Source organism: Falco rusticolus, chromosome 3, assembly GCF_015220075.1.
Source record: "Falco rusticolus isolate bFalRus1 chromosome 3, bFalRus1.pri, whole genome shotgun sequence".
NCBI classification, from domain to species: domain Eukaryota; kingdom Metazoa; phylum Chordata; class Aves; order Falconiformes; family Falconidae; genus Falco; species Falco rusticolus.
This window is the reverse complement of record NC_051189.1, coordinates 59,668,546-59,687,882: the sequence shown is the minus strand read 5'-3', so window position 1 is coordinate 59,687,882 and position 19,337 is coordinate 59,668,546. Positions and strand designations below refer to the sequence as shown.

Below are 19,337 nucleotides of genomic sequence, written 5' to 3'. Positions count from 1 at the left end.
AACACTGTGGCAGCCCTCTAAAATTATCTGAAGGCCATAAACTCTGAGGAGTTATGCCACAAAGGAGGTCAAACACTGGCAGAGGTTACTTAGAGAGGCTGTGGGATAGCTGTCTTTGGAGATACTTGAAACAAAACCATACAAGACCTTGCGTGATCTGATCTCACTTGATCTGCTCTGAGGAAAAGTTGGATTTAGTGAGCTCTGAAGGTCTGTTGCAACCTACATGACTGTATGAGTCAAAAAATTATGATGATTATTTGGGTCACTATACTCTGTTGTGTTTCATCCAGATTTATGTACTGTACTAAAAATGCATGGTATACTAAAAAGTTAAAATTTTTGCCCAAGGTATTCTCTCAACCACTGGTGCTAGTTTTTAATAGGTCTTGGAATAATATAAAGTCCAAGAGGGCCTGGAAAAAAAAAACTTACATACAATTTTAGAGGAAATACATAAATGTCCCAGATAACTGTAAGGTCTTTAGCTTTGTTATCCTACAATTGAACCGAATCAAAATTAGAGGATGACAGCAAAATTAATTCTAATTAAACAATTTTTTGTTTGCTATGCTTTGTTAAATCTTTTGCATTAACTATACATTGCTAAATTGTTCATTTTATTCTCTCATATATTTTGATTAGAAATTAGCACTACACAAAACCAATACAGCTTATATTGAATGATTTAATAGGTTTAAACAACAGACGTAAGTATTTATTGAAAGAAGAACTCTTTATTGCTGAAGTTTTTTTCTAGAAATCTTTCCAACATGTTTGCAGAAAATCTGTCATTGATCTGGAGGAAAATACAAAGCCATTCCTGTTCAGATTGCAGATAATAAAAATGGGAGGAGGACAGATATATAATCTAAAGCAATACCAGTCATTTGATAAGGTTTCTTTAAACGGTATGCAGTTTAAAATAGCTAAAAGCAAGGTCAAAAAACCTAAAGGACACTTGTAGAGGTGTATTAAGGGGCTATACATCAGCACAGAGTGTTCTGGAAAGGTAAAACTGAGTCCTGGTGCATGACCAATTCAACAAGGGAGTCCCATTTTGATACCATTGCTAACAGAGCTCCAGCAAATGCTCTACATGTATAATCACTATAATATCACAGAGGACTTAGGAGGATGGTATAACCTTTTCATGCAATATTGTTAGAGCATCACAAAAACGTGGTGGCCAGTTCTGCTGTCCATGCTTCAAAAAAGACACTCACAATTTAGCTATTTCTCAAAATTAAAAAATAACATCTGAAAACCCCATGTTAGCTGAAAATTACTAAATGGAAGGGAATATCTATGTATTTCAATGTCTATATATAGAATATATTGTCTGAATAAGCAACGAAGAGCATCCCACATTTGGAAGGCCAAGTAGAGAAATAAAAACTGCAAACCAAGAACAAATACTTAATGTTAAGCATATCATTCAACAGAAAAGCTTACATGAGGATACTGTGGACAATCACCTGAAATTTCCTCAAAAATAATACTAGAACTTTTAAGAGGCAAAACATAGTTCAAACACAAGCTGAGTTTAAAGAAGAAATGATTAAATGATGTGTCATGTTATACGTTACGTGAAGGATCATTACAACACTTTTAATGGACCCTTTACTGCCTTAAAATTGGTGAAGCTGGTGGAAAAAGCTGTTACAGATTCTAGTGAAAGCAGAACATGCACTTATACAGAAAAGTGTATTAACTGTCAGGTAGCATGCACATACAATGTATATGTAAATACAAAAACTTACCATCTTCATCAGTTTGTACTACCAGTTCTTGGCTTTCTTTTCGTCCTTCGGGATTCATTAGTACTAATTTGATGCTGACATTTGTGTATGGTGATAGATTAGTAATTGTGTGCTGGGGATGTGAACTTTCTGTATCCCAGCTTACTTCTTCTCTCACTTGCTCTTGTCCTCCAGCCTGGTAACGGTAATGGACTGTAAGGTTGTATCGATGGCAACGTGTGACATTATATCCAAAAGGTTCCCAGCAGATAGTGATTTGTCTAGATTTGATCTCCACAACCTCTAGCTTCCGTGGCCCACGCATTGGATCTGCAAAATTACCAACATAATTCTGGTATGATTATTTATTCATATTATAACAGTAAGTAAAATGAGTAAAAAGAACTTACACAGTTCTATGAATATTGCATATAAGCAGAAACAGAAATTCAATGCTTTATATCTAATAGTGCAAATAACAATAAAAGTATAGGTCTCTGAAAAATCAGGAAGAAAACCCAGTAAGAACAGAGAAGTGTCTCTCATGAAAAACAAAGAGCAAACAAAATACAAGAAAGTTTTTATGCTTAAACTCAAAGTGCACAATACAAGTTAAATGCTTACTTTTTTACCTATCTATTGCTTGCAAAAAATAAGTATGTTCATTTTTTTTTAACAAATTTACTTGTGTTAACACTTTTGAAGCAAAAACACTCACAAAACAAGTATCTACAAAGAAAAGGTAATTTTAGAGAAAACTTGCAAATACATGGTGATTTTCTCCAAGGACTGTCTGTAGAAAAGAAATCCAAACCAAAACATGTTAGGTCACTCTTCAGCTATTTCTTATTCATTTGTTTTTAAGTTAGATTGAATGCAATTACTCAATATCTATTTGGCCAGGGCATTAAGATAATATTCCAATTCCTTTCAAATAGTCCATAGGGTTCTTTTCCATAAACATTGGTTGTTAATAGCTTCTTTCTTGGTTTATGGGGGTTTTTTAACACATCTAAAATAAACAGTGAAAATACCTCAGTTCATAGCAGTGGTTTAGCAAAGAATCAGAAGAAACAGACAGGAAACACATCAGCTGAGATCCTACTGCATCTATGCTTTCCTAGAGATCTCCCAGCTGATAAACAGAAATAAATCACATCTAACAAAATCATACCCAAGAACTTAGGGCTATCTATATAAAAGAACCAAAGATCATGGTTGATGAGGTTAAATTTTCTTCAGTCCTACTGGTCCCAGCAATTGAGATAGAAAAGTGAACTCAAACTTTCACCATACTACAGCAAACTCACTGAGTTGACACCACCCCCACCCCCATTTTCAAAACACTGTCATTAATACAGCTATTATACATATTTAGCTATAATCTGGGGTTTTTCATATTGGAGCCCTCAACAAGATTAAAGACAATGTCTGGTTTTATCCACTGCTTCACTAGTTAAATACTTAGAAGACTTATAATGAGCTAGAAACCTCTTATACGTAAACAAATTAATATGCATCTTCCCTCTTTTATGTTTATTAATCAACATGTCTTCACTAAGAATGTTCTAAACAATTTACACAGGATTTCATCTTTTTACTTTTTAATAAAATCCCTGCATGCTTGAAATATTTGTTCAAAGATGTTATTCATCTGAATTCCTTGAAGAAAAGGTGTTAGGAAATCGCTTATTCTCTCTAACATCTACAAAGCAAGGTATTTTTTTTCCTTCTCAAATCCTCCAGCTTTTTTTTTTTTTCATTTATTGTCACTACCCAACAGTGTTGATCACCAAGATAGAATAGTTGCCAGTTGATGACAAAATTGCAAAGCAAACCAGATTCAATAACAGATCTAATCCTGGTATCCTTTCTAGTGACTAGACTGACTGGTAAAAATGTCCTTACCAAGGATAAATCACTATAGATCCATTTACTTGCTTCCAACACTCACATATCCCAGCTAAGAATCCTGGTGTTTGGTATGTTTGAGATATTTTCTATTGCTACAACAATTAATGAAAAGCAAACCTCAAAGACCTACAAGTCCTAAGAGTTTAATGTCTTCCTTAAGCATTTACTTCTGCATAATTCAGACATAAATTTTATTAAAAAAAGAGTTTTCATTTATTTTGGTTTCATGTCAGCTTCTAAGCATTTCTTCATTTAAGTGAGACTGAATAGCAAAGGGGATTTGGTGGGTATTGCATAACTGTAATTCTATCTGAATGGGCTAAATAGGACTAGAAAATCAACAAAATTGAGGTGATCCTGACATACAACATTAAGCCGATGAACAAAGCTCCTAGGTGCAGGAATATGGAACAGTCTGTTTAGTTCTGTAGTAGGCAAATCAGAAAATTCACAGGGGAGCTGAGAAATCATTTTATTAGAGACATAAAACTAATTCCTAGCATTTTAAAACTGAAATTGTGGGGCTGTGCAAAAAGAAATGGATCAAAACCTATCCAAGATTTCTTCCCAGGAGTAAGATTATCTTATGTCACATTAAGTTAATAAAAAGTAAAAGTTAGCCCTCTAGGTAAATCCTTAAGTCATTGCTATGAGAATGACAGATACATTTTCACTTCTAACAAAACAGACAAGGGAAAAAAGATACTAGATTGTAAAAGAAGGAGGAAATATAGCTTTTGTTGATATTCACAGGATAAAGCTCATCAGACAAGGCAAACATCCTGGTTGCATTAGTTCCTGACTTAATTCTGTATATCTATAGTATCAGACAGCTATGCAGCTCATATCTGGTTTTCTCACCATTCATTCAGAGATTATGCAACTGATAGGGCCCTAGTAATCCCTTCAGGAGGTAAGTGTAGTGTGTCAACCAGTCAATGACAGCACTTAGTGGAAAGAAAGGGAGAGGCAGGATATAAAGAAACCCTGAGACACAGCAGAGAAAAACATATAAAGAAAAATAAAGCAAGACATTATATGATGCACCAGGTGGGAAAACTTCTGGTTTATGGGGAATGTCCACTGAGAAAGTAAGGTTGAATATTCCAAAGACATTTGTCCGTGAAAGATCCTCTGAAGATCCTACAGGCCTCTACTACAAAGAATTTACCCACTCTGTGTCTTCAATCTCACTTTTAAATTCTCAAAATGCACATGGTTAGTGGAATAAATGATGCTTTATTATTTCTTTCATCAAATAAACCTAGTTCCTGAAGAACTACTACTTTATTTGCTTTATTTTATTTTTCTTTCCAATACCATACTGGTTTCACTTAGCAGACAGACATGACTTCATTACAGACCTCATGATGTCAGTTTTCATCTGCTCTATATATTTGAGTTCTCAGTCATAATAGATGTATATGCTCCAAGTACATGACAATTTTTGTTTAAGATCAGTTAATTCACACAGTAAGCAGGAAAGAGATGAAGGGAAACATGTTGGCTAAGGTAACAATGGAATATTTGGATCAATAAGCCATGTGGCTAAAAAATAGGCATTAAAAATAGCAGTTGTTGCAACAAAAGACAGAAAAAGAAGTTTTCATTTGATCAAGTTAGCACTGAGCTTCTCTAGAGGTATCGTTGTATTCCCCAGGGGAAATACTTGATGTGATATGGTTCTGAGAGCACGGTACATTGCTTCCAATACACTGGAAAGTACACGCTCTTCATCAGGAAGGACGCAGAATACTTCGGGAAAGAAAACTGTTAAGCAACACAAAAAGAATGACAGCTAATGACTATGATTTAAAAGGTAAAGCTGAATTAATTACCACAGCATGATGACTTAATTTAGTTGATTTTATTTTCTGCAGGATCTTTTTATCACTTTCCCATGGTGGGTTCCTGGCTTTAAGTGAAACAGTAAGCATTCTGTAGAGATGCTGCTGTTGTGCTCATGAGACTTGCACTAACTATTCCTGTGGCACTTGGAGGCTGTCATTCTAGCAATGGTCTGCTGTTGTTACCTTGCATCAGGTAAGGTAAGTGATTGCTATATAGAGAAGTGTCATTTCACAGTGGTAATCGCAACTGAAATCACATTTTTTAGATTAAAAGATAAATAAGGAGATTCATACCAATCATAATATATGCAACATATACACCTCATCCCACAGCAGCTATTTGCTGAATCTTTGTTTCTCTCTTACGTGGTAAAGGCCCACCCACAGAGGGGTGATAGAGCCAGACCACTTGCTCTGCAGCTCTCTAAATAAACTGAGCCTCTGTTGTTCTTCAGTATTCCCACTTTTTTCTTATGCCTCACTGGTACAAATCATGAGGCAAATGGGGGAAGTAAGGCCTACAAATTCATAAGAAAAGAGGTTTTCCTCCCAAAGGAGCACACTGCCTGTCAAGCCTGAAGCTTAGCCAGGTAGTTCTTACTAACTCCCCTGCTGGCGCCTGCAGCATTTTTCATACTGCTCTCCTTCTGCCAGCTTCAGCAAGGTATCGAGCAGTGAAGTCTGCAGTCGCAGCTCTGACCTGAGGGACCAGCAAGCCTGGTTCTAGCCCCTGGCACTTTAGCATCCCATTTAACTGGTGATCTTGGCTCCTTCTCTGCTCTGCTCTGTTTTCCTGAGAATATGGAGCAGACACTGACAGACAGGATCAATTTCCATTGCAGCTGCAATTCACAGCTCATTTCTCTGGAACTTCACACTTTTACCTCTTACCACAAGTACAATGCTTTTTCAGAAACTCAATTTCAAAATCACAGAGACATTTAGGTATATTTTTAGCATCCTGTCATTGATCATCAAAATTTGGGTTTAGAATGAAATCTCAGACTGGAACTTTTGTCTTTTCACCACAGACCACACAGACCTACTGAAATAAGAGATGAAGAAAGGAATAAATTTTCTACCACTGCATGATACGCCAGTAGCTGCAGACATCTGGCATGTGTTACATACTATTTGAAGACATCTGAACAATAGAGACGAAGAATTTACTTCTTGTCTAGGTAAAACATTAGTGTGGTTTAGCTCTGTGACAACTCTTGTGATTTAAATTCCAGATTGGACTCCATTATCCTTCCACAGGAAGTAAAAGATGAACAGAATAAAAAAATACACAAATGTATGATGAAAACTGAATTATTTGAGATTTAAGATATTATCCAGTAGTGCTCTTTGAAACACAAGTTAATGATATTTAAATGTACAAACCTTGTCACAGATTGCCTAAGCAGTCTTGTTCAAATTACTTAACATCTTTTCACATCCATTTGCTCTGAGTAAAGTGGGAGTCATTGTACCCTAGCATCTGCATCATGGGTATTGCATATAATTTCATGAACACCTACAAGGAACTTGCATATTACAGTGGTGGAGACCATAAGCGTACATACACTTTACACTTGATTCCACATGTTAAATCAGGGCTACACCTGATTCAGCAGACAATTCAAGACACATGCTTTGTTTCAAATGAGACTACTTGTGTTTTAAGTCAAACACATGCTCTAAGAGTTCACCAGCACTGGTAAAAGTGATTAGGCTGTCAGTGCACTCTACTGAATCAGAAGTACCTTCCAGGGAAGAACAAAACAGAACAGCTGAGGAGGTGACATGGAAAGTTCACTTTTCCCTGCAGAAAAACTATAAACATTAAAAACTTTTAAAAAATTAACAATGCAGATCACAATTTTTACTTTATGCACACCATATTCCATCCATGTTTCTCCTTACTTGGTAAAACCCCACCTGCAGAGGTTACAAAGCCAGACTTCTTGGCTTACTCTACAGCTCTCCAGATGAACAGATAGTCTGCTTCTCCTCAGTAGTCTAGATAAGGTGTTGTGCCTCAGGGGCACAGATCATGAGGTAATGAAATACTGTTTCATCTATAGGGAAACAGACTACCTGCCTCATAAGCCAGCTGCTATCAAGGTAACAATATTTGGTTTGTTTTTATCTCAAGATTTGTATACATCTATAGTCCACACCAAACAAGAAAGTAGGTAAAATATTTCATTTGTTTGGCTTGTCCTTATTTGATTTGATTTGATTTGATTTGACAACCAATCTATACGTGACTGCAAACAATTTGAGGTTGTTTGCAGACTTGGTCAGACAGTTTTGCAGAAGATCACATTCAACTGTGATGGAGTGATTTTTATACTGTAATTATTCTTCATCTGAGTTCTTCAACAACAGATTGAAGTTCAAAAAGAGCTCTTCTTTGCTGAAAATGACACATGATTTATCAGATCTGGTAACAGTTCAGGGTTTTACAAATTCCAATTTACCAAAAACTGCAGAGTGCACTGAGGAAAGAAACAATGGGCAAGATTTTGGGTGGTGTAATTTCACAACTTTTAAACACATTTTTAATTCAGTCAATAGAAACACATTGGTTTTACACAGCTGCATCTCAAATCCAAAGGAGCAGTCAAATTTGTTAATATAAAGAACTATTTTATAGTTAGGATTAGAGGAGGAAAAGTGGTGCTTTACCCCCATGATTTTTCATACTGTCCATTATTTGGGTTATAAGAGAAAGGAATTGAACAAAGAGAAGGCAAACAAAGAAACAAAGGGACATATGACTCATTAAGTAAAATCAAAATCCTAATTTGATGATGTCATTGTCCTGCTGAGTCCAATAATTTTAAAGTGAAACCAAAGACTAAGCTACCAGTGTGCACAAATCTGTCAAAGATCCAGAAACAACCCTTGGAGTAAAGAGGGGCACATTAGAGGCTGGTCATCTTACTTAACTAAGAACACAGCATGTTGTGGCAGCAAGCAAAAATGTTAAAAGCAGCAAAGAACAACTGCAAATCTGTAAAAAACTTTAAACACTGGTTTCATCTGGGAGACCTCTACTTCCTGTCATGGAGCAGCCATGGAAATTGATAGCAACAGTTACAGAGATTATTCGAGTAAAAGTAAATGACCACAGGAGATACCCAGCCCCAGCATCCCCTGGAAAGATTTCAAGTTACAGTATTTAAAATTCTTACCAATCTTTCGCTATTACTTGCTAACAGCATTTCCAAACGAGCATGTCCCTCATCCTACAAAAATAGATGCCTCTCACAGAAAAACAGCACTTCTATCAGTCTTCTAAACATACTCCCTGACACTTTAAAAAACGTTGGGATGTAAGCCCTGCAGAGCTTCAGCGCTAATGAGAGAAAGAACTATGAGACAGCAAAACTGAAGTGATAGTCACCTGCAATCCAAAAGAGGAAGGAATAATCAGTTATATATATATATATATATATGTATAATATGTTGAAAACTAGACTATGCCTGTTTTTCTTTGACCACATTCTGGGAAAAAACCAGCTTATTTTTAATTATCTTATTTTAATTATATTAATTGGTCTTCCAGAGTCAAAATGCCAGTGAAGGAAGATGAACACAGGGGTGTATGTACCCTAAAGTTATCAGCGCGCTAACATTGAGCACTAGCCTTCAGGAATCCCTTCTGCACCCTTCCAAGTAATTTCAGACTTGAGAGCATTGAGAGGCAGGAATGTTTCCTGCATACGTTTCCCCCAGCACCTCTGCTAACATTGATCAGCATCCACAGTGTCACAACAGAGAGAAGGTGTCAACAGGACAAAACTTAAGTATAAAACCCCACATCTTAGGACAATCCCACCACAGGTAGTTTTCTGTCTGTGGACTAAACCGTTTCCCAGCATCTGAGAACTGTAAGAGTCTCACTTACAGCGTGTGCTCATACTCAAGACTTTTTCCTGTCAGAGATGCCAGCAGTCTACCGGGCAAAAGAGTAAAGCTACCATCTCCCAAACTATCCTGCTGTCAGGAAGATTATAGATGCGAGCATTATTCTTCAGTGCAAAACCAGATGCCTCCATGGACTTTGTTTTATCATATACTTTGGAAGTATTGTGTAGTTAAATCTTATGTATCTGTATGGTATGACAAATCACTTCTCCTAGTTTATATAAAAGAAACTGAAGCTCAAAAGAAATTAATTATCTGCTGAAGGTTACAAAGCCGCAGACAAAACTGTGGAATCCTAAGTCTAATTTTCAACCCACTAGAACATACCACTCAACAGGTTTTTCTGTATTTTTGTGGCCAGAACTGGTTAGTTACAAAACATGGGAGCTCAGAAAACAGTAAAATACATACCCACAGCTCACAGCAATAAAGTGAGCAGGCCAAGTTCTTAGAATGAGCCAGCTTGAATCCTTGCTCACTTCAGAAATTCAAATGTGAGATATAGTGGTCTGCTTTTTCCAGGAAGGTTCATAAGTACTTGTATCAGCTTATCACTAGAATTCTTTTTGTGGTATTTCTAGCTGAAAAACAAGCTAAAAATACAGGAATTCTTGGGAGAGAACCATGATATTCGGCCAGTTATAGAAGATTAATTGAAAGCACATCCTAACAAGCATCCAAGGCATCAGCTCACCACTTGCAAAAAGTAAGCGTAGATGTTGCTTGAAACTAGACGAGGCGTTGGATTTAAGCTTTTAGTAATGTATTATTACAAGCACTGGATACAGAAACATGAATGAGTGATATAATCCTGCATGAGACAGTTTCCTTAACTTTTTGATCTCTTATTCTAAAATTCATGGCTACAGATATGCCATGAGGCCTATGGCTTCAAGCTGACATTCACTGCTGCAAAATATATTAGTCTAATTATCAATAACACCCTTTTAAAGTTAGCAGTATTTTTTAAGTGTTAGTTTCTATGCAATGTTTTCTTTCATGGGAGAGATGATATATTAACTTTTCCCTTTATCGTAAAATTTAAATCTGAACCAATGCAAATTGAATCTAATATTTCTTTATGCTGTCATTTTATAGGTATATTCTGAATGGTGAGTCATTTAAATTCTAATACATTTAAATAAAAATGAAAGAAAAACATCATTCGATGTATTTTTGTCAAATTACCTACATTACATGATTACACCTCCACAATCAAAATCAGATTTTAAGTATGAATGATACAAACAAGATTACATTCCAAATCTGCAACAGAGATTTTAGTTGCTTGTTTAAAATGACATACCTAGCTATTCAGTAATCACTTTATAATAACCCCTTTCATTTCTAAATCTACTTAGCCATCAGCCAGTAGTGAGGAAAATGCTGGCAGTGGTTTTTACAACTACATATTAGTTTTACATTTCATGACAAGCTAATTCTAGAGAGTTCGAAAGACAGACAAGCATGTGTTCTTAAGGTTTTCTTTCTTTTGCATGAAGGAAGCACACATCTTACTGAGAAACAAAAAATAAAGAGTGCAGACATATACTTTTCACTTCACACATATGGCAGTGACAATTTATCCCAACTTCACCCCAGGAACCTCTGTGAATATGTAAATCAACAAGAAATAAAAGTTTGTGACAAATACCTCTCAGCAGATTTACTAAAGTAAGATGGCAAATCAAGTGACTGCTTCTGGCAGATGCTAACTTTGTTAGATCTACCTTTGGTCGATACTTGGATCAGAATGATCTTTGAGGAAAATTAAAGTCAAATGAGCTATGTTGCATATATTGCCCCTCTCAAATTAATCTATCACAGCCATTCAACCCTTTTTCTGAGTTGATCACATGACTGGTTTACAGTGTCATTATTGTCCTCTCCTATCACATGTCCATCATATGTTAACAAAGCAGATGTCATTATCTCCTGATCTGACACAGAGATGCATTTAACCAGACATGTACCTCCACACCTGCAGCACCTTTCAGAAGCAGGCACAGGTCGCAGACTTCTAGACCAATTTACAAAGCAGCCCAGATGCTGCTTATATTTGAGAAACGACAGCCAAGACAAAGGAAACTGAGGGCCTGAGGAATTGTTCTTGTGGCCACCTGACGTACCTCCTTCACACAGTTACCACACAAGAGTATTGTCTTCACTGAACATGAAACTATCTGGTAATACAGGGTCAATACAGAAATTTTCAGATACGCTACTAGATGGTGCAGGTGGCTGGCTCATAATTATGTATTCATGAGAACAACAGACATAATTTAACTATGTACCATGAACACGGGAAATGGCATTAACACAACATACACTCTCCTGCTCAGTGGTCAAAAAACAGGAACCCAGGAGAATAGTATAAACATTTAGAAGTCCTGGTGTGAGGGAAAAATATTTTTTCTAGTTCATTTTCCTGGAAATGGCTGAAATACATCTATGATATTGTAGTATGGAAACCGTTCTCTTTATACACTAATTCAGTACATGCATTTTTGGACAGTAAGTGCCCCAATCACCTTCTAATTGTGAGTAATATTAATGGCAAAGCATGCCCTGTTTGCTTTGTTGTGTGACACATTAGCATGTTTGAATTCATTACATTTTATGGTACAGCTGCTTGAGTTGTGCCTGAAATCAACTGGAGAAAAGATAAACCATTGTGTAAATGAGCAAAGGTTCCAGCTGCTCAGTACCTGCCATGAAAGTCAGAGCCCACAGACTGTTTAATATGTTGCACAAAACAATAAATGGGCAATGTTGCCTCATAGATCAGTCAGAACAAGATATAGCATTGTGTTCTGGTTATCACTGTGGCCTATTGCTACTGACAAATCACATTAACTCAGAGCTGTTACATACAGTGGTGTTAGCTAAACTGGGAATTGAAAACAGGCCTTTATTGAACATTAGATGACAGGACAACATGGTCATATAAATCTATGTAAAAGAGAAAATGCCACCAATCAATGTTACTTGTCTAAAAAGAATATTTACCATTCTTTCTAATATGACATGTGCAATCAACCTTAACCAAATGATACAGAGTGAGATCAGTTTTGACAAATAACGCTCAAATGCATAAACCTGATAAATATATCAGATTCTTTGTAACAACCGGTAAAAAACCCCTTTAAATCTACATACGTGTCAAAAGGGAACAGAATATTCTGTCTTCCTACTACACTATTATGTGTTAACTACTATTAACATGTAAGTACAACATCAAATGAGAGGTAAGTACTTTAAAGTTGAGGAGATCATTTGTTTAATTTGTGACAAGATCCTTTTCCCAAAAGAACCTCCTATGTAATTTCCAGTCAGTCTGGATACAGCCTATAACTTTCCTTAGGTCAGGCCCATCCTCAGAGCTTTTCCAGGAGGTTCACACAAGCCTGAGGAGCTAATAGCTACTGAGTAAATGAAGACACTTTTTCACCTACCAATCTAAACTACCATCTTTGTCTTTGTATACTGTCAATAACTAAAAAATTGAGCCTCAGTATCAGTTGCAACATTGAACTCTGATTCTTTTCTCAACCTAGCAAAAACGTGAACAGTACTTTGCTCAGACTTTATGCTATCTGTGTAACTCATCAAGTTTGGAATGTTCTAATTTAGAATTATATAAGAAGTTGTATAAATGATATAGTTAATGTCATTTTTGTTTTTCTGTGTATTGGGCCACCTTGTATGAAAATAATTTCTTTCTGGTTATCTTTCCCATTCATTAACTATATAAAATGTCTTTATACATTCAGGTACTTGAAAAGTACCCATATTATGAGTATACACTGTTGACTTTGTTGAATATATTCAGCCTTTTTTTTTCCTGCTATATCACAATATCTAGAAAATTTCTTTAAGAACTCCTCAAGATTGCTCACTTTCTGGCAGATTTCTTTGATTTTCCCTGTGACTACTGAAGAAGTTACTTGCCACCAGTGTTCTCTGCTATACCATTCCATGTAAAAAACAAACATAAGAAAATATGCTTGCTGATGAAGGGAATTTATACAGTTACACTGCACTATGAAATACAGAGGAAACCAACCCACCCTGTCTTCTGACACATTTGTAATAAGGAGAGAAACTTCCACTGGAGAAGGAAGGACAAGAGCCAGGAAAAAGGAGTGTAGTGGATGGTAAAGGCTTCAAAGTTAATTATTTTTCTCCAAAATATTTAACAGATTCCTAAGATTCCCACAAAAATGCATATACCTAGGACTGTGATGTCTGCCTCAGATATAGAAATATATCTGACACTACTGGCAAAAAGAACAGACAAAGAAATACAAGTACAGAATAAAGAAGAAAATATGAAAATAAACATGCTTTTGTGCAACGTGTATCACAGATTAGTTAATCCTGTGTTGTGTATTTCCTTTAAACCATGCTTTATTTCCAGACATGGTCTTGAGTCTGTATTATTTCCTTTCTCTAATCACAGATTAATCAGTTATCAGGACTACATTTCCCTCCATTGCCTGCAGCATCCCCTGCTTTAATCGCTACAGGTCACTTTGCATTTGGTTATGTAGTTTTGCTTCCTTCCCCTCTTCTAAATTTGGTCCTGTCAAATGGATTAAAGATTGTGTGCATTTATGCCAGAACCATAACTGACATGGAAGAACACAAAGCAGCCATCAAATATTCAGGAAAGGGGAGGTTATGGGAGGTTGCTAAAGCACCTGTCTTCCTGAGTAAAGGAGAGGAGCCAGGACAAGATTACAGTTTCACCAGTCAAAGACAGACAGTTGCTTTCCTGCTGGGACATAAGCCAGCTCTGCAGGTCACTCAGGAGCTCTGCATCACAGTTTCACCACACAGCTCAAGGAAAACACAGGAAAGGTGACTGGTAAAAGTCCACCAGAGATAAGCTGGTGTAAAAAATTATGGATCTTCATATGACAGGAATTAAACAAATCTAAAAACTGTCTAATTCTATCACCAGTGACTCAGGATTCAAAGTTCAATAAGCATTGTTTTTGCCAACCAAAATAAACTAATGGAAAATAATTACTACTCTGAAAAAAAGTCATACACAAAGTAATAGAAATGCAAGTGCTATAAGTCACTATATGTTACTCTAATTTGAATTCATAATTTGCTGACATCTGTTACAAATCATGCAGGTTTTTTCCAGGCACAGAAGTTTCTCATCACAGGCCTTCCCCTGTCCCTGCCGCAAATACGAAAGCAAAAATTCAGGATAATAAGTTACATAGAGTTTGTGGAGTTCTCAGACTTTCATCTTTAAGGGTGCTTTTCCTAATAAAACTGGGAAGAGAGTAGAAAGGAAGAAAACCCAAAGGCATAAAAAACAACACAACAGCTCAAAATCAGAAGCTCACAGAGCTTTTGGTCATAGAATAGCTACAGAGATGTTCCTCTTTAAAAATGAAAATAAAGTTTTAAACCAGTTTCATTTTAGAAAAAAGAAAGTATTCAGAAAGAAATAAACCACACATTTTAAGTACCAAAATTTGCATTTGCGCAATAGGAAATGTAAGCTCTTATTTGTAACTCAGAATTGAACCAAATGAGAAGGCAACAGCAGAAGGGCTGCTACTGCTTTTGCATTTGTGAAATGGTTCAGGGTAACCTGTTATAATCTTCAATTATCATGATGCTTATTTTTCTGTCAGTAATCTATCTGCACATAAAAATGGGTTGCTGTATTTCATATACATATGCATCTGAAATGTAGAAATATTCATATAATGTATAACAAACAAGTTAGAAGTTTCTTGAGAACTGAGCCTCTGCTTCGTGCCTATGTAGCATTATGTGCTTATGTAAGCCTGCCAGTAGCACAACTGCTTTTTAAACTATATTATATTTGTAGGAACAAATAATTTCATTGATTTGTAAAGAGGATTGAGATATTCAGAACTCCATTTCCAATAGTTAATCTGAAAAAACAGAACGTAGCCATTAATAAGATACTATAAACATTAACTGCTCTTGTACTAGATGGTGCAAACATTCCCATGAGGTCTTCCTGACTGGATCACAAAGGTCAACTGTAGAAACAAATTGGGAAAAAAACTGACAGAAAGACAATACAACAGAGACTTGAAGTCAACATAAACTCATTTGCTTGCTTTCCCCATCCAATCCATCAACTGAGGTCTCTGTGGATCAGTATTATTCACACAGGTGACAGGGCTTAGTGGAAAGATCCCTGTACTGGGGAATTTGAAACCTCGGCTCAATTTCTGGCTTAGGCACTTATCACTGGAAGATTGTAAAAATCCCACTCAACACCTCAGATTTGAAGAAATAAATCCTCTGTAAAACATTTTGATATTTATATAATCATAGGATTGGTTAGGTTGGAAAAGATCTTTAAGATCATTAAGTACAACCGTTAACCCAGGACAGCCAAATCCATCACTAAACCATGTCCCTAAGTACTGCATCTATATGTCTTAAATAACTCCAGGGATAGTGAGTCCACCACTTCCCTGGGCAGCCTGTTCCAATGCTTGACAACCCTTCCCATGAAGAATTTTTTCCTAATATCCAATCTAAACCTCCCCTGGCACAAGTCAAGGCCATTTCTTCTTGTCCTATGGCTTGCCACTTGGGAGAAGAGACCGACCCCCACCTGGCTACAGCCTCCTTTCAGGTAGCTGTAGAGAGTGATAAGGTCTCCCTTGTACCTCCTTTTCTCCAGGCTAAACAACCCCAGTTCCCTCAGCTGCTCCTCATAAGACTTGTGCTCCAGACCCTTCACCAGCTCTGTTAGTGTTACATTGGAAGAAGATATTATTACTTTTTTAGCATGCTCTGGAAGTTGAAAGAAAAGCAACATGAAAGTCAGCCTGTCTAGCTATTCCATTGCTGAGGACACTCATAAAATCACCTTGAAGCTAAAATATGGTAGACTGCTTCCTCAATACATGACTTCAGAAAGGGCTTAATACAAGACAAACAGGTGAGTTAGGATGGTCCACTGGGGTGCAGGTGCCCTGGCGCTGGCGGGGGGCTGTGGGGTGGCCCCTGTGAGAAGCAGCCAGGGCTGCCCCATGCCAGGCACAGGCGGTGCCATCCGGCTCCCACCGACCCGCCCCAGGGCACGGCCCTGAGAAGCCAGAATTTTGTTGTTTCAATTTGTCTTTGTTCCTCACTGCCCAAATCTATCTCAACTGGCAATACATCAAATTAATTTTCACCAAGTTGAGTCTGTTTTGCCTGTGATGGTAATCGATAAGCAATCTCCCTCCCTTTAACCTGACCCATGAGCTTTTCCATCTCATTTTGTCCTCCTGTTCCGTCGAGGAGGGGGAGTAAGGGAGAACTGGGCAGTTGTCTGGCAGCCAGAGCCAGCTGAGGCCAACCCACTGCAGATGCGTTTGGTATTTTGAATATTTAGGTTGTATCCCAGTAGAAGTGAGTGTTCCCTGAACAAAGAATACAGTATCAGGAAAGAGCTTGGTAAATAGCAGACTAAAATAGAAATGAAATTTTGCACTATACAGGTTTTTTTTGTTTGTTTAATTGTTGATGAATTCACAGGGTGTTAGGTATTGGAGCAGAAAGTGATCATTTTAAATTCTATCAGCACTAGCAGCATGTAACCATGGTAATTAAAAAATATTATTTTTTAAAATGACAGAAGACTACTCAAGACATATGAAAAGGAAGTATCCAAGAAAGAGTATCTTTCTTCTGATAACTACATTTCTGTAAGTCTGCAAAATTATTAGAGACACAGATATTTTTTACTTCTGCTGAAGAGTTAGTTAGATATGCTACAGAATAAGGATTTTAATTAAGAATTAAATTAAACAGGGAGTTTGCATGGACAGAACTTTCAAGAAGCCTTAAAGCACGTTACTGTTAGACCTCTGAGAGAATATTTTGACCAGGATTTTCCTACTCCTTATTTATATAGAGAGTTCGCTACCTTAATGCATATTTACAAATATTCCAATATAGAAGTAGTTCCCAGCTGGAAAAAAACCCCACCACCGAACCCATAAAAAATGAAGCCTTTTAAGAGTTAAAGCAAAAGGTGCTCAAATGACAGCTCAGAAGCATTTAAGTCCACTTCAGCCCTTTCACTGAACACTGCATCAAATACTGCCATTAGGAGTATAAGTGAACAGAGGTTGGAGGGACTTGTCCTTCATGATGCAGTCAGTTTGTAATGGCAGAAGAAAAAAAAATCAGTAGGCAAGAGCATGGAACCATTTAAGTTGTAATGTATAAGATAACATTTAGTGGGGTACAAAGGTATTATTGATTTAACTTCACTCATCTGAGGTTTCTTCTACCACCGGCTTGTGCCAATAGCAAAAAAGATACTGTTCTCAGATGTGTTACAGTTGATCAGTTTGGCTACATGACTATCCCTGGAGAAAATCTGCTTTAAATTATGAGCTAAATTGAGAGAAGACAAATCCTTCTACAAGCCCAAGAGTAGTTGTTTTCTCTCTGAATTCATGAGTGAATTCAGCCACTGCATAGCACAGGTGGCTGTCATGGCAAATCTTCTGTAGCCCAACACACTGAGGAAAGATTTGGAAGTTCAGAAGACACGCAGCCTTTGCCCTCTTCAGTATGCTGCAGCACAGCAATTCCCCACAGAGTCCTATGGTGCACACGACCCCTGCAGTGGCTTTCTGCTTGCAGCAATGGGGCCTTAAAAGCTCCCAGCCTTATCTGAAGCCCACTAGTGAAAGCAGGCTAGGAAGGGCAAGTTTTGCCTTAATAGAACAGGAATGTGGATGAAATACTACTGTAGGTGAAAGATGACAGACAAGTCTCACATGCTGTCAAGTTTTCCATCAAATATGAAATTGTCACCAGAAGTCAAAATATGACACTGTTACTAATGCCAGGAGATTGGGGTATACAAGGTTAACCTCCTATCATATTCAGGGATCTGCTCATGTTTCCTGTTTAGGGTTGTGTTTGAAAACGCAAATGTCCCAGGAGAGATGGTCACCACTGGACTATCCTGTACTCCTGGCTATGTGCTCAACATCATGATTAACATGAAGTCCCATGCTTTGGAGGAATCCCAAGAACTTCCATCCTTGATGTCTTGTTTCCTGAGTGGCAGGTATAGTAAAAGCTGCTGGCTCACACAAACAGGAAAATGCACTTTTGGTTTTCTTCATTTCTCTCCATTGCCCGCAGTAAAATGCAGCAAGAAGTGGAGAGAGGAACAAAGGCTCCAGCTACGCTCAACTGCCTCCAGGAGGTTCGGGGGACCCACCACAGACAGACACTTAATGGGATAATGAGGGAGCTCAAGGATGCTGGAAACCTTTGGTTATTCCTACAGTGGTGCAGAGATGCTTAGTGAAAGCTTCAAGTAAAGCAGACTGTCTGCTAAAAAGCAGAAGTGTCAAATGTCTCCTCAGAAAGCCTCTTCTCAGTACTAGTTGATAGTTTAATTTAGGAGATCTAAGGCATATGAAAAAAACAGCTGAATAAAGACAAAGGCTGTTTATTTAAATTAGGCTTTGGCTTAGAATGTCACCTGTCGCTAGAGGGAAGCACTATATGTCAATGCTATAGGTGAAAGACCAAAACAGGTAGTGTTTATGTGTGCACTGCAATGCCACATTACATATTTTAAGAGGGCTTTAAAGAGACAAACAAAAATCTTAAAAAGCTGAAATTATTATTATGGAGTTTCTGCCTTCTAGCAGAAGTAAGTCTAAAGCATGGTTCTGGCCTCTATTTTCACAAGTTTATGTCAAAGCACCTATACAAATTTTCTCTAGATAAATTCGCAGTAACAAGTTTAAAAACACATGGAAGAAGTTAGTTATAAATGGCAGAACAAACCCTAGGAGGTTTCTGGCGGCTTCATAAAGATTAATCACAATCCATATATAAAAGTACTCCCCATGAATTCACGTAAAATAAGGCAATA

At 37.2% G+C, this 19,337-nt stretch overlaps 1 protein-coding gene across 12 annotated transcripts in view; it reads right to left on the bottom strand.

Annotated features, from left to right (window-relative positions):
- PTPRM (protein tyrosine phosphatase receptor type M) overlaps window positions 1–19,337 on the bottom strand; it is a 482,524-nt gene that overhangs the window by 220,412 nt on the left and 242,775 nt on the right. For all 12 annotated transcript variants that reach the window (XM_037380694.1, XM_037380695.1, XM_037380697.1 and 9 more), the window contains one exon: window positions 1,764–2,072. In XM_037380694.1, coding sequence (XP_037236591.1) covers window positions 1,764–2,072 — 309 coding nt within the window. The remainder of the gene's footprint in view (window positions 1–1,763; window positions 2,073–19,337) is intronic.